The sequence below is a fragment of the Taudactylus pleione genome, unplaced genomic scaffold (assembly GCF_031769625.1).
Source record: "Taudactylus pleione unplaced genomic scaffold, aTauple2 ptg000545l, whole genome shotgun sequence".
Classification (NCBI taxonomy): domain Eukaryota; kingdom Metazoa; phylum Chordata; class Amphibia; order Anura; family Myobatrachidae; genus Taudactylus; species Taudactylus pleione.
This window is the reverse complement of record NW_028284947.1, coordinates 6,675,555-6,689,678: the sequence shown is the minus strand read 5'-3', so window position 1 is coordinate 6,689,678 and position 14,124 is coordinate 6,675,555. Positions and strand designations below refer to the sequence as shown.

The window sequence follows — 14,124 nt, the reverse complement described above, 5'->3', positions numbered from 1 at the left end:
GGTAGCAGGGAAACGTACCATCCAGGTTACACTGGCAAAAGACAGGTCTGATACGCGTGACCCTTGCTATGTATCATTGGGGTCTATTCATGGAGCTGAGAAAAGCCCTGTTTTGTGTTAAACTTGTCTCTTCTCCAGCCGTGCCCTTGCTCCGCGCCAAAATCTCATCCCCATACTATTGTATATTGAGTGTGTTTTCGCTCCACTTTTCGTTTCTTTTGCTGCATCGCATGGCGTAAGGATGCTGATGAGGGGATAAGAGCAGCAAGGACTGATCTCTAGGGAAGCAATCGGGAAGCCGACTGCCTATATACCGGCAGCCGGCTTCCCGACTGTCTTATCCCGGCAAGGGTGAAATGCCGGGCGTCTAGATGTAGACGCCCGCATTTCCCAGACGCCGGGAGACCGGTGCCCGGCATCACGAACGTAGTGATGGCGGGCGCCGTGAGCGGACAGCCGCGGGGGGGGGGGGGAGGGTTAGGTTTAGGCACTTGGGGGGGAAGTTAGGGTTAGGCACCCCTAAGGAGGGTTAGGGTCCGGGAGGGTTAGGCTAGGGGGAGGGAGGGTTAGGGTTAGGCACCCCCGGGGGTGACTTAGGTTTAGGTAGCTGGGAAGAGGGTGGTTAGGGTTAGGCACTTGGGGGGGAAGTTAGGGTTAGGCACCCCTAAGGAGGGTTAGGGTTAGGGGGTATTTCATACCCATTCTGATCTCTAATCCCTTCACTCATGCTGGCAACTCTGCCCCCCTTCTTTGTCTGTGCAATGACTAGACGCTGCCATTTAAGCAATGGGCAATAAAGATCTGACAGATCTTTTCTACTCATTGCTTGAATGTAATCACTCCCAACAGCTGGGTCACAGTCACCCTACTGATTGCCATGCTGTATGTATATCTGCCGGGTCACCTCACTCTGCTGAGTCCCTGCTGCCCCCCCTGCGATCTGCACGCTGTGACTAGCCCCCCCAGTTCTGCATGCCGTGTCTTCACCCCCCACTCCCCGGTCTGCACGCTGTGTCTCTACGCCCCACCCCCCCACCCACAGTTCTGCACGCAGTGTCTCCATGCCCTCCGGTCTGCACACAGCATCTCTCTCCCCTTTGGTCTGCACGCAGTGGCTCTCCCCCCTCCGGTCTGCACGCAGTGTCTTCACGCCCCCCCCACTCCCGGTCTGCACGCTGTGTCTCTACGTGCCCCCAACCCACAGTTCTGTACGCTGTGTCTCTACGCCCCCCACCCCCAGTTCTGCACGCGGCATCTCTCTCCCCTGCGGTCTGCAGGCGACGTCTCTCTCCCCTCCGGTCTGCAGGCGACGTCTCTCTCCCCTCCGGTCTGCAGGCGACGTCTCTCTCCCCTCCGGTCTGCAGGCGACGTCTCTCTCCCCTCCGGTCTGCAGGCGACGTCTCTCTCCCCTCCGGTCTGCAGGCGACGTCTCTCTCCCCTCCGGTCTGCAGGCGACGTCTCTCTCCCCTCCGGTCTGCAGGCGACGTCTCTCTCCCCTCCGGTCTGCAGGCGACGTCTCTCCCCCCTCCGGTCTGCAGGCGACGTCTCTCCCCCCTCCGGTCTGCAGGCGACGTCTCTCTCCCCTCCGGTCTGCAGGCGACGTCTCTCTCCCCTCCGGTCTGCAGGCGACGTCTCTCTCCCCTCCGGTCTGCAGGCGACGTCTCTCTCCCCTCCGGTCTGCAGGCGACGTCTCTCTCCCCTCCGGTCTGCAGGCGACGTCTCTCTCCCCTCCGGTCTGCAGGCGACGTCTCTCTCCCCTCCGGTCTGCAGGCGACGTCTCTCTCCCCTCCGGTCTGCAGGCGACGTCTCTCTCCCCTCCGGTCTGCAGGCGACGTCTCTCTCCCCTCCGGTCTGCAGGCGACGTCTCTCTCCCCTCCGGTCTGCAGGCGACGTCTCTCTCCCCTCCGGTCTGCAGGCGACGTCTCTCTCCCCTCCGGTCTGCAGGCGACGTCTCTCTCCCCTCCGGTCTGCAGGCGACGTCTCTCTCCCCTCCGGTCTGCAGGCGACGTCTCTCTCCCCTCCGGTCTGCAGGCGACGTCTCTCTCCCCTCCGGTCTGCAGGCGACGTCTCTCTCCCCTCCGGTCTGCAGGCGACGTCTCTCTCCCCTCCGGTCTGCAGGCGACGTCTCTCTCCCCTCCGGTCTGCAGGCGACGTCTCTCTCCCCTCCGGTCTGCAGGCGACGTCTCTCTCCCCTCCGGTCTGCAGGCGACGTCTCTCTCCCCTCCGGTCTGCAGGCGACGTCTCTCTCCCCTCCGGTCTGCAGGCGACGTCTCTCTCCCCTCCGGTCTGCAGGCGACGTCTCTCCCCCCTCCGGTCTGCAGGCGACGTCTCTCCCCCCTCCGGTCTGCAGGCGACGTCTCTCCCCCCTCCGGTCTGCAGGCGACGTCTCTCCCCCCTCCGGTCTGCACGCGGCGTCTCTCCCCCCTCCGGTCTGCACGCGGCGTCTCTCCCCCCTCCGGTCTGCACGCGGCGTCTATCCCTCCTCCGGTCTGCACGCAGTGTCTCCACGCCTCCCCACCACCAGTCTGCTCGCCAGACACATGCACAGAACGGAATAGGGAACAAAAAAAAATTAAAACACAAAGAGAAAAAAAAAGAGAAGACTGAACCACACCAATGGCATATACTGCATCTCTTCTCAAAACAGGTGAGGGTGCATGAATCGCTACTTATCTAAGCTATAAATCGCATCGAACTGATGCGACCTATAGTGATAAGTAACAATTCAGTACCGCACATATTTATGAATAGACCCCATTATGCTTAATCTGCGAATTTATACCAATTCCTTTGCTACAAAAAACCTAATCCTGAATAACTAGTATGCTATCTGCGAACGAAGATGCACAATTGATGAAAGAGTAGCACAATACAGGAGTATGCGCCAGGTACACTGCACTCATATTTTTTCCAAAGTATAAATATCCTTCCACACTCTCTACCAAATGTTTAATATTTGTACCAAAATTCACTGTGACTTGTAAGCGCCCGGCTAGCATAGTTGTAGAGAACATTTTGTACATAACACTTACAGATGTTTCCTCACTTACTGGTTGTCTGTACGCCATATGGCGTGAGACGCCTGGCACGACTGAAATGCTCTGAGCTGAGAAGCGTACCGTAGTTTTCATGTTGCATCTGAGTTGCATTGCAGATGCAGCGTAAAGCCGATCCGTGTACCCGAGACGCTAGGCTGACACTTTACTGGCAAAGGAATTGGTTTTACACGTGTACAAAGTTGCAGATAATACACGACGGAAACTCTGCTCGCATCGGAGCCTTTTTTACACTGATTCAGACACCGTTGCACTCGGGTGTACATATCTCTCATATCAAATTGATCAGTGTACACTAGCAATGCAGTATTATCTCTCCTAATTCTTTTATTTATGCGAAGATTACGCACAGTTTGAGCGAGAAAGGCGTTCGGTGCGGCCGTGTCATGTAGCACTTGGCGTGCCGAGCAGGGCTATATGGCACGACTGAAGCAGCAGCAAGAAAGGACACCTCTCTAGTACATCTTTGGAAAACATTCTCCAAGTCATTAAGATCTACAGAAGTAGAAATGGCCTTTGACGTATTACAGGGGTCCTGTTTTTCAGAAGATTTTTGTCAAACGCAATATTAAAAAGCAAAAAGGTTTATTTGTCCGAGACAAAAAAAAAGCTGCCGAACTGGTTTATCTGACATGCCAGAGATAAAACTTTACTTTAGTATTTGCTGTGAGAACTCCTTTATCTGTACAAATATATTGTACTTTGTATCGTACACAAGTCAGTCGCCTGATTGGTAATTGTCAGCCTAGGCTCCTCATGCTGCTATGTTACTGAGTAATAAAAGAGTAATCCTGTGGTTGCAGTATCCCATCAATCCTGCACTTTCTATTTACTGTAAATTGATTTTTGTGTTTCCTGTACAAGCTGCGGTGTATAGAGGTCTACTGGGAGGAACCACAACACTAAATTCTCACGTTCTTTCTTGTTCTTTGCAGTGAGCATCGACAGACGGCTATAAATGGCTAATGACTGTATATAGTATGTTTTTCCCCCTTACAGTTTATCTGCGAACGTCACCAGAAACCTGTTACCAGAGATTAAAGATGAGGTGTAGAGAGGAAGAGCGGGTGATACCGCTGGTAAGAATTTAATGGTTGCTTCTCCAGTCCAGAGGGCTTCTGTGCCATATCTTAACCAGGAAACAATGTGTTGCCCCTTTCTTCGTTCAGTGAGGAAAAAAAAAGCATCTGAATGAATTAGTAATTAAACATCTATATACAAAACAAACCCACTGCTGTGGGGTTAGGTTGACAACTGACAGCACGCATATAGTGTGCACGCAAAAATGTGAAACGCAGATGATATATTTTAAAGTATATTGTGTTTTATTCTTTTCGTTGGTTACTTCAGAGGTTCCCAAACTCAGTCCTCTAGGTACCCTAATGGTCCAGGTTTTAAGGAAAACCATGCTTGGGCACAAGTGACTTAATGAGTACCATCTCAACCATCTGTGCTCAACCATGGATAGCCTTAAAACCTGGACCGTTAGGGTGCCCCGAGGACCGAGTTTGGGAACCTCTGGGTTACTTCAAAATATTTTGCTTTGATCATTGACGCCAAACAAAACATACTGATCTGTTTTAAAATGTCATGAAACGCAAAAACAGTTGTAGTCTCTGGACAATTCTTTTTGTACTAGCAGAATACTTGCTCAATTTATCTCCGTTCCCACTTTGAACACATTGCCACATAAAGGGGTGTTATCTATTTAAAATATTCTTAGGTAACACGCAGGGACATTTCAAAAGAGGAGGGGGCCCGTGTGTGTCTCTGTCCAGGGCCCCCTCCTCTCTCTCCGGCGGCCGGCTGCGCACTGAGCGCAGCGCCGCACCGGTAGACTGGGCACTAGTGAGCCCAGAGTCTACAGCGCATGCACAGGTCACCGGGAAAATGGTGCTGTAGCCATTTTCCCGGTGTTTTTCCTACTGCGCATGCACAAAACGCCTGGAAAATGGCCGCCGCTGACATCGCTAATACCGGCGCCGTCATGAGACTTCGGCGGAGTAGTGGTAAGTATTAAAAATATGGGTGCAGGGTGGGCCTCCGCTGAATCCAGGGGCTCGTGTGCCCCGCACACCCTGCACCCATTACATAAACGCCCCTGGCCAAAAGCCACCATGTAGTATCCCAAAGCCTTCGTCAGGAATGGTTTGTTTTTACTGCTGCAACAGTCATTCTATAAACTAATCACAATTATTTGAGGTGTTGGAGTAAAGTTTCCATTATGAGCCAGGGCTGCTTATTTCATTTAAATGTATTGACCAATGAGCTCCCAGCTGTTTACAGCTTTCAGCAAATGTATATCTGTCTATCTATGTCTGTGTACTCGCACAACACTCCTTCCATATCTGGGCCATTGCAAAAATAATAAGTGCCTTAATAATGAATGGCAGAAGTAGACTCTTGAAATGTTCTGCATGTATGTTGGCATTAGCGATCTCTATAATGTGTATGCAAGATCTGTAGCAAGCACTAGTTTGCTATTCCAGACTCTAGGAGAACCCTCGTCCATTATTGTCTTCAGTAAGTAAGTGTTGTTTTTTTTTTTTTTTTTTTTATAAGCGCTGCCATGAATAAAAAGGGTCACATACCCCTTTAGTGAGCCATAATGGAGCAGGTAGCTGCTGTGTAAGTTAGATCAGAGTGACAGACTGGTACAGGCAGCTGTACTTAATAATAGGGTATTGTAAGAAAGGAGCTAATGAGGATCAGGGGAAAACTCGGCTAGAGATCAGTACAGGTCAGTCCACTCTGACAGGAATTGTTTAGTTGTGAGGGTGAACAATGGGATGTTAGAAGCAAGAGTTGCCGGCTCAGCTGAAGCTGGTTATTAATTATGGATGTGAACACAAGTAGCATTAAGTCTTTTTGATTACCAGCCCAAAGGGAAAAAAAAAATGCATTTTTTCTTTTATCTTCTAGGAATACCTGTATGCGATTCATGGGCTGTATGAAGAGTGGCTCATTAAGCAGACCTCGTTTCCTGTCCCTGCGCCTGTTCTTGTAAGCATTATATAAAGTTGTGTTTTGCTACTTCCCAGTACTCCTTTTAATACGTTAGCAACCAGCATCGTGAAAATGCCCTATGTTCCATGCTTCGCTGTTACTATGCACCTTAAGCTGCATAGACGTGGCATTACTATCTGTCTGTGGAATTCTACCTGTGAGCGGCGTTCATCTGCTAGCCGACTACAGCTCATACTATAAATCGAAAAGGATGGGGAGATGAACCAAGAGAATGCTGTAACTGGCGCTAACTGCAGCTGCATTTTCTGGGTATATCTCTATGCTAGAAACTAGTCCTAGTTGACTCTGTTTGAGTGATGTTCACCCAGCAACTGAACTCAATGTTACACAGTTGCATAGGATTTATACACTGTGGGCAAAATTATTATGACCACCAGACGATTTTATGCAAATTAGCTGTTCCGCAGATAGTAGGGTGTCTGAATCAGTATAAGAACAGAAAGGTAAAGGAACGTAGAGACTAATGAAGTGTACCACTCATGAAATGATGGGTAAACGATGCAATCTGATGGACTTTGGTCGCAGCAGGGGCGCAAGTGATAGCAAAATGGCTGCACTGATGAATTGTTCAAAGGCGGCAATTGTTATAGTATACACAGAGTGGACCAGCAACAAAAATGGTGCCTGAGCGCAAGGGCTCTGGATGTAAATGGCAACTGGATGCTGGAGGGGAACGGAGAGCAGGCAGACTTGTAAGGTCCCACAGACGGGTAACAGTGCATCAAACTACAGATAAACAGAATTCAGATGGCCTCTCAATGAGCAGTACGCCCCATATTACATCATATGGGCTGCAGAAGTCCTGTCCATACGCCATTCCTATCTGCTGCAAACGGTGAAACGCCTCCAGGTTGCTCAGGAACACAGAAATTGGGCAGTAAATGATTGGAAACGTGAACATGTCATGTGAACTGACAAATCATGTTTTCAATGACACCATGCAGATGGTAGGGTGAGAATATACAGACAACAGCACAAAAACATGGATCCTTCTGAATCCGCTACCATCAAACCTCCAGGAACTGGAAGATGTAGTTCATCGCATTTGGGCTAATATTCCCACAAAACATACTAACAGGTAATAGAATCCATGCCTAAAGAATTCAAGCCACATTAAGGGAAAAATGTGGCACAATAAAGTGTCGTCATTATTGTTATTATTATTGTTATTACTACCATTTATATAGCACCAGCATATTCCATTGTGCTTTACAATTGGGTTCTAAACAGTAATAAAAAAAGACTGGGTAATAGACAGACAAAGAGGTAACAGGGCCTTGCACACAAGATTACAGTCTAAAGTATTAACCCGGTGGTCATAATAATTTGGCTTCTCAATGTATGTGTAAGGCAAAAGCAGACTTGTGTATATAGCCTGGTTCCTCCTCTTCCCCTTTGTCTTTTTTAGTGTCACTCCTTACTTGCTTGAAGCACAGTTGGAGAGGACATTCTATAGGCTGCCATTTAGTATCTCTAAGAAACTGAATTATCTGCGCATAATCTGCTGTTTTCTTCTTTGCTCCTCCATGGCAGCCATTACTATGGGATGTACCCAAGCAAAATACAGGGAGGGCAAATAATCAATCAAGACTTCAAAGTATGTGTTTATAAAAGTGCAATTAAATTATTTAACTGCCCCTTGGAGATCTTGACTTTCAAAGTGGGCTTCTGACACATCTAAAGTATAGTGACTCTTGAACGTGTGTATAGACCAAGCTACTGGCCCAAAGATATCGTTAACTGACGCCTGAGCCGTCTTGGCCCATGAGGTCGACACTGCCCTTGTCAAATATGCCTTAATTTTAGGTATCTTTTATAGATGGAGACATTAATTCTCTGATCCATCTTGAAATGGTCTGTTCTGTTGGTCCACAACTTTTTCTTCTTTCTACTGGGATGACAAACAGATGTTCCGCCTTTCTATATTCTTTTACTCTTAATACAGTAGATAAATTGATATTTCTCTTACAAGGTCTAAGGTATTCAATTTTCTTTCATCTTTGTCCTTGGGTTGAGGGGAAAAAAGATGGTAGCGTAATCTCCTGAATCAGGTGGAATAAAGATACTACTTTTGGTAAAACAAATGGATTTATTCTCAGTACGGCCCTGTCTGGCAAAATATTCAGAAAAGGCTCTCCAGCCCACAGAGCCTGCAATTCACTCACACTTCTGGCCGAAGTGATGGCAATTAAAACTATAACCTTCCAGGACAGAACCATCAAAGAAGTTTACTGTAAGGGCTCAGACGGCTATGTCATCAAGGCATTCAAGATCCTATGGGGCTACAAATAATCTAATCTGTGGACAAATAATTTTCATTGCTTGACAGAATCTTTACTTAATTCCTCCTCCAGTAGCTTCCTATCCAGAAGAATACAGAGAGCGGATATCTGTACTTTTACTGTGGACACTAATCCTTTCATAAAGCCATCATGCAGGAACTGCAGAACCTGAGAAGTGTTCGCTTTCAAAGGGTCAAACTTCGTTCCGGTCCAGGAGATAAGTTTCCAGAGTCTGCAATATGCATGAATAAATCTTCTTCCTATCTCTGCAGGAGGTACAGGCCTCACGGCCCGTAATTCGATTTGTTTTCTTAAACTGTGCTCTTGTGCCTTGACTTCCACCCCCGTAGTAGGAGTGACTGACATCGCAAACTTTTTTTTCCGTTTTGGGAATCTTCCTGAATTCTATTTGGTAACCACGGCAATCGCCTCCATTATCCATCTGTCCTGAACAGAGCAATTCCACTCTTCTGCTAATCTCCTAAGCGTGCCCCCTACTGGTATAGTTGGTAGGTACCTAGTGTAATCATTGCTGCTTGGGATTGGATCTTCCTTTAGCTCTGGCTTGTCATCCTGGAGTCATATTTTCTACTGTATTTCCGACCTGGTTGCAACTTCTGGTTTCTTTAAACTGTTGATGTTGGCACAGAGTATCTGTGCTGCTTATCCTGTGGTAGTCTACGAGACCTACACCTGTAGTGCAGCTACAATGCTCTTCTCACCACCACTCCAGCAGCCATAGATCTAGCTCAGTGGTTCTCAAACTCTGTCCTCAGGACCTCACACAGGTCACATTTTCCATGTAACCCAGCAGGTGCACAGGTGTAGTCATTACTCACTGACACAGTTTAAAAGATCCACAGGTGGAGCTAATTATTTCACTTGCGATTCTGTGAGGAGACCTGGAAAACATGCACTGTTTGGGGTCCTGAGAACCGATTTTCAGAACCTGTGATCTAGCTGAATATGCTACCACATCAGGAGACGCCTCACATAAATATTCCACCGCTTTCTGCATGATTTCTAAGCGTCTTAACAAGTGCTGCTTTGAGAATCTTTCTGGTAGATCTGTATGCATAGAAGAGCTACACAATCTTAAGGAGAAAACTGACGTCATTGCTATACCTCATTTTAATGACAGTTGTAGAGAGATGCAATTTTTTAAGGAAAATATTTCCATACTTTTATCCATTGTATCTTTAAATGAAGCTTCAGTTCATAGTTGTATAGCTGTCTTGGATACTAGTTCTGCAACTGCAGCATCCACTCTGGGTACTGTACACCAATTAAGAAATTTTTCATCTTTTCCAGGATCCATACGTTCTGTCCTAGCAAGATTTCCTGGCCGTTAATCCAAACTCTACCATTCCTTCACCACCGTTTCCTTCATAATTCTATGTACAGGAAAGATTATACTTTTCTTTGATCTATCTTCAAACAATAGGCCCTGTTCTCCACTATGCCCAGAAATGTATCATAGACGTCTAAATATTATTCAGTAGATTTTCCACCAGCTCAATATAAAATGCTCTAGTATCCTCTTGATTTTCATCACTAGAATTCAAAATCTTCTCCTACACCCCACTCTGATCAGCCTGCTTCCTCATAATAAAGGCGGATCTCTTCGAACCCTGTAAAGCTAATAACTCCTCATTGGAAACAAGTGACTTTTCATCCATTCCATGAGTTCCCGAAGCTGGCTAGTCTGCTGACTGGAGCAGGTGCAGGCTGTACACATTCATCACAGAATACAGTGTCCTGATTCCCAGTAAAAGATTTATCACATGCTGCATGAGCTGTATGTTTCTTCTTGGATAGCTTCTGCTAGGTTCCATAACTGCAGGCACATTGCAGATTAAAAATATGCCTGCCTTATTATCCTTCTCTATCTAAATATTGCATCTAAGCACCCCTTAGTAAGTACTTGGGTGCTGACCGACTGTTGGGGGGGGATCTATGTGCATCTTAGCTGTAGGATCCTCTGCCTGAAGTCGGAGGGCCAGAAGCAGCTCCTTCCGATGTGTAGCACCATTTTTAACTGCCCTCTGATCTTCATCAGTGCTATCGCATGCGCAGACCGCTGCCGCAACGCCTGCTGATCCTGGGCTGTGTCATCGACACCTGCGCTCCAGGCCAGGCCTGCTGGGACTTATTCTGTGGTCTTTGGTTTTGGCTCCCACTTGTATCGTGGATGTGGTCTCCAGCTTCTGGCACCGCAGAGCCTATTGGGAACGATACTTCCAATCCTCCCCCAGGGTGCCACTGACCACAGACTGCAGTTCCAGGAGGTGCATCAATAGGCAATATACCTGAAATAAGCCCCTATTCTGAAAAAAAACATCAAACTTCATTACTCTAGCTAGGAGACAGGTAAACAGACAAAGAGCAAGAGGATGAGCTAACCTACATACACCAGAGATGGGCAGCCTTTTTGGAAAAAACTTCCTAACTCTGGGGGAATGGATTACTAACCCATAGTAAGGGCTGCCATGGAGGAGCGAAGAAGAAACACTTTCTTATCGCCACGTTCTGTTATTGTTGAAAGGGGACGGATGTACTTAGAAATGACCAGGACAGTAATTAGTGAAAATAAAGCACTTACTAAAGCTCTTCGTAACCCATCTCGTTTGTTACACAATGGAGAGTATTTTTGAAAAGACACAAGATTGGGCATTCATGTTGCCTCTTTATAAAATCTGGTTCATTCTTTAGATTAAACCTTGCTCACTAATAATAAAAATAACCCCGTTGAATCCCTTCATATTGTAGAGGCTGCCATGTTGAAAGCTCTGTTTGTTTATACTACCTGACTACTGCCTAACCGAATAAATCATCATTAATACAATTTAGGAGCTACAGTATGAATTAATGGGAAACAAATCTCCACACAATAAAGCCTGGCGTGCTTTACACTGAATGTGAGTGCCGCTTTAAATTTTCAGCTCCAACCCGCTGAGAAGCAGCAGCTTTAAGGTTTTTCAGAGGTCATGTATATAGGTCTTATGGAAATACACTTTAATCGAGGAGGAAAAGTATTTATTGCTTCTGTGTTTAAGAAAAGTCTACTTACTTTGGCTCCTATTTGCTCAGGTTATAGATGCGGATAAGAACCTGGAAGAGATGATTCAGCATTATGAAGCTAATCGCGGAAGGATCCTTTCAGCTTGATACAAGAACTTTTATTTGTACCTTACGGATTTTGAAGCATCTATAGTGTATACTTTCCCATCACACATTGGGAGCAGATATGTTTTGTGATCGTGCAGCCTATCGATTGGCTGCGGCCACAGAATGGCATGCCACAATGTTACGTAGGTAACGAGTATCTTATGACTTAACCTACAGATTGGACCATTGTTTTAGGGGCCAAGCATTTGTAAAGCCAGGTTGCTTTCGTTGGACCAATATACCCGGTTGGGTACGGAATCCTGATGCTGGCATCCCAACCAGGTTACAATGCTGATGCCTAAAGGTAAGTACTGCTAACCTAACCCCCCCCCCAGTGCCTAAACCTAACCTTGCCCTGGGCCTAACCCCAGTACTTACCTTTGGGATTCCGGCGGTTGGGATGCCGGCGCTGGTATTCTGATAAGTGTCGGGATTCCGGCATCAGCATTCTGACCACATCCAATATACCGGCTCTTCATTTTAGTGCGGAAATGTCCGATTTCCCTGTAATGCTGCTATTGGATTTACTTAACTGGAATATTATTTTATTTATTTTTTGTCATATTTGATTTTTTATTTTAATTATAAATGTGTTGTGTAAGTGGATTACACCCCATCCTCCTCTTCCACACTTCTTTGTACTTCTTGTATAAAATCCATGTGCATAAAGAGAAATGTGTTTTATAATGCAGAGGACCGGTCAGTGCTTTATATCAGACACCTCACTTTTTAATTCCACCTTTTTGTATGGCTATACCCATATTTACGGAGTTAAGTGCTTATCGGTAAGCTGGACATGCATATAAGTCACACTGCGCATCCATCAAAGTACATTACTCGCAGTGTGATTGGGAGTGTTTATGGGAGGTATCGGGGAGTGGCGGCAAAGAATGTAGGCGTGTCTCGGCCATTTCGGGGGCGTCGCATCCTCATGCGTCAATTGTCTCTAGCGTCTCAGTTCCCGCAGCCATTCTGAGTACAATAGGGTTACGCAACTGCGATAATCGAATGATCTGCGACCGTTGTGACATTTTAATATTTTCCCGTAGCTGCGTACAAAGACGCGGCGGCAGCATTAGCGTACAACTCTGAAGCGAGTACTATGTCTCTGCTTACGCTCAAGTGTGCTTATATATTATGGGGGGGAGGGGGGCCACCAGGCCATGCCCCCAGACCACGCCCCCTTTATGGACAGGCCACGCCCCCATTACTGTCGAGCACAAGTCCAGAAAATGAATATACAAAAGTTGGGAGGTATGTTATAGCTGTGCAGCCAATGTAGTGACGTGCACAGTCCGTGTCTGGTCGGCATGACAACAGCTGACAGACCTGAGGTACTGAAGTCTTAAGAAAAATGAAGTGTGGGGTTGGGGAGAGCAATAAACAGGGGCAGGAGAGTGACAGAGGGGCAGGAGAGTGAGAGGAGGGGAGAATAGAAAGTGGAGGCAGGAGATTGAGAAAGGGGAATGGAAAGAAAGAGTGGGAAGGGTATTAGAAAGAAAAACAGATGAAAGGGAAGAATGATAGTCATTTATGGAGAGAGAGAGAGAGAGAGAGAGAGGAGAAAAAGAAGTGTGTGGGGGGGATGGGTACTGAAGGAGAGGGAGAAACAAAAATCCCAGTCAGCGCCGAGACCAACATCTAGTTACTGCTTACACTGGAAAATAAATCAAAAGACCCTCTATGACATGTTATTAAAGGCATTGCTACATAACCCATAACTCAAACAGCAAATAAATACAACCTACAAAAGTAGCAGAGCGATAACTAAAACCACTATTTCTGGATTATAATAGATAAAGCCTTGGAAAAGCTAATATGTGTTGGCAGCAGTGGTATATCTATAATGGGCGCAGTGTGTGCTGGGCACACGGGCCCCAGGGTCCAGAGGGCCCCGCACCGCACACCCTTAGTATTTTAAACTTCTGTCCGTGGTCCCGCGGCGGGTGTCAGCGCTGCTCAGAACACCGGAAAATGGCCGCAGTGGCCATTTTTCCGGTGTTCTGCGCATGCGCAGTAGACTCCGGGCACACTCTACTGCCCGGAGTCTACTAATGCTCCGGTGGTTGGCCAGCCACGTCAGTCGGCTGCCGGCCACCGTGAAGAAGAGGGGGCCCCGAACGGGGAGTGCACACGGGCCCCCTCCTCTCTTAAGACGCCCCTGGTTGGCAGAATGCATATTAGGCAGCCGTTTAGTTCTCTTAGTGGTGGTACATAATTGGCATGTCTTTCATCCCAGTTAAGACGAGTCTCCTATAGTGTAATTTTAAAAAGGGTCATAGTTGTGCTGGATGGGGAATGATCCTGGGGCAAAGGAGAGTCTGGTGTGATTTGTGACCCAAATTGAAATACACTTTAACATTCTCTAAACCTATAAATCTCCAACACACCCTAGGTCAGCCTGACAGAACACTCTTGGACACAGGCTGTAGTAGAGACTCTAGTGTTCATTTCACCAAAAGACTTTGTGTTGCAACTTTTTGGGGCTGTAACTAGGGGTGTGTCACCGGTGCAACCGCACAGGGCTCTGTGGGCGGCCCTTGCTTCTGGCTAGCAGGATGCCTGGAACATATTACAGGTGATTCAATTAG

At 47.0% G+C, this 14,124-nt stretch overlaps 1 protein-coding gene across 1 annotated transcript in view; it reads left to right on the top strand.

Moving 5' to 3' along the window:
• Nucleotides 1-12,929, top strand: part of TK2 (thymidine kinase 2) — a 52,883-nt gene extending 39,954 nt beyond the window's left edge. Inside the window, exons 8-10 of the mRNA XM_088451285.1 lie at nt 4,056-4,135; nt 5,979-6,059; nt 11,456-12,929. Coding sequence (XP_088307411.1) covers nt 4,056-4,135; nt 5,979-6,059; nt 11,456-11,533 — 239 coding nt within the window. The 3' untranslated portion in view covers nt 11,534-12,929. The remainder of the gene's footprint in view (nt 1-4,055; nt 4,136-5,978; nt 6,060-11,455) is intronic.
• Nucleotides 12,930-14,124: the final 1,195 nt, after the last annotated feature.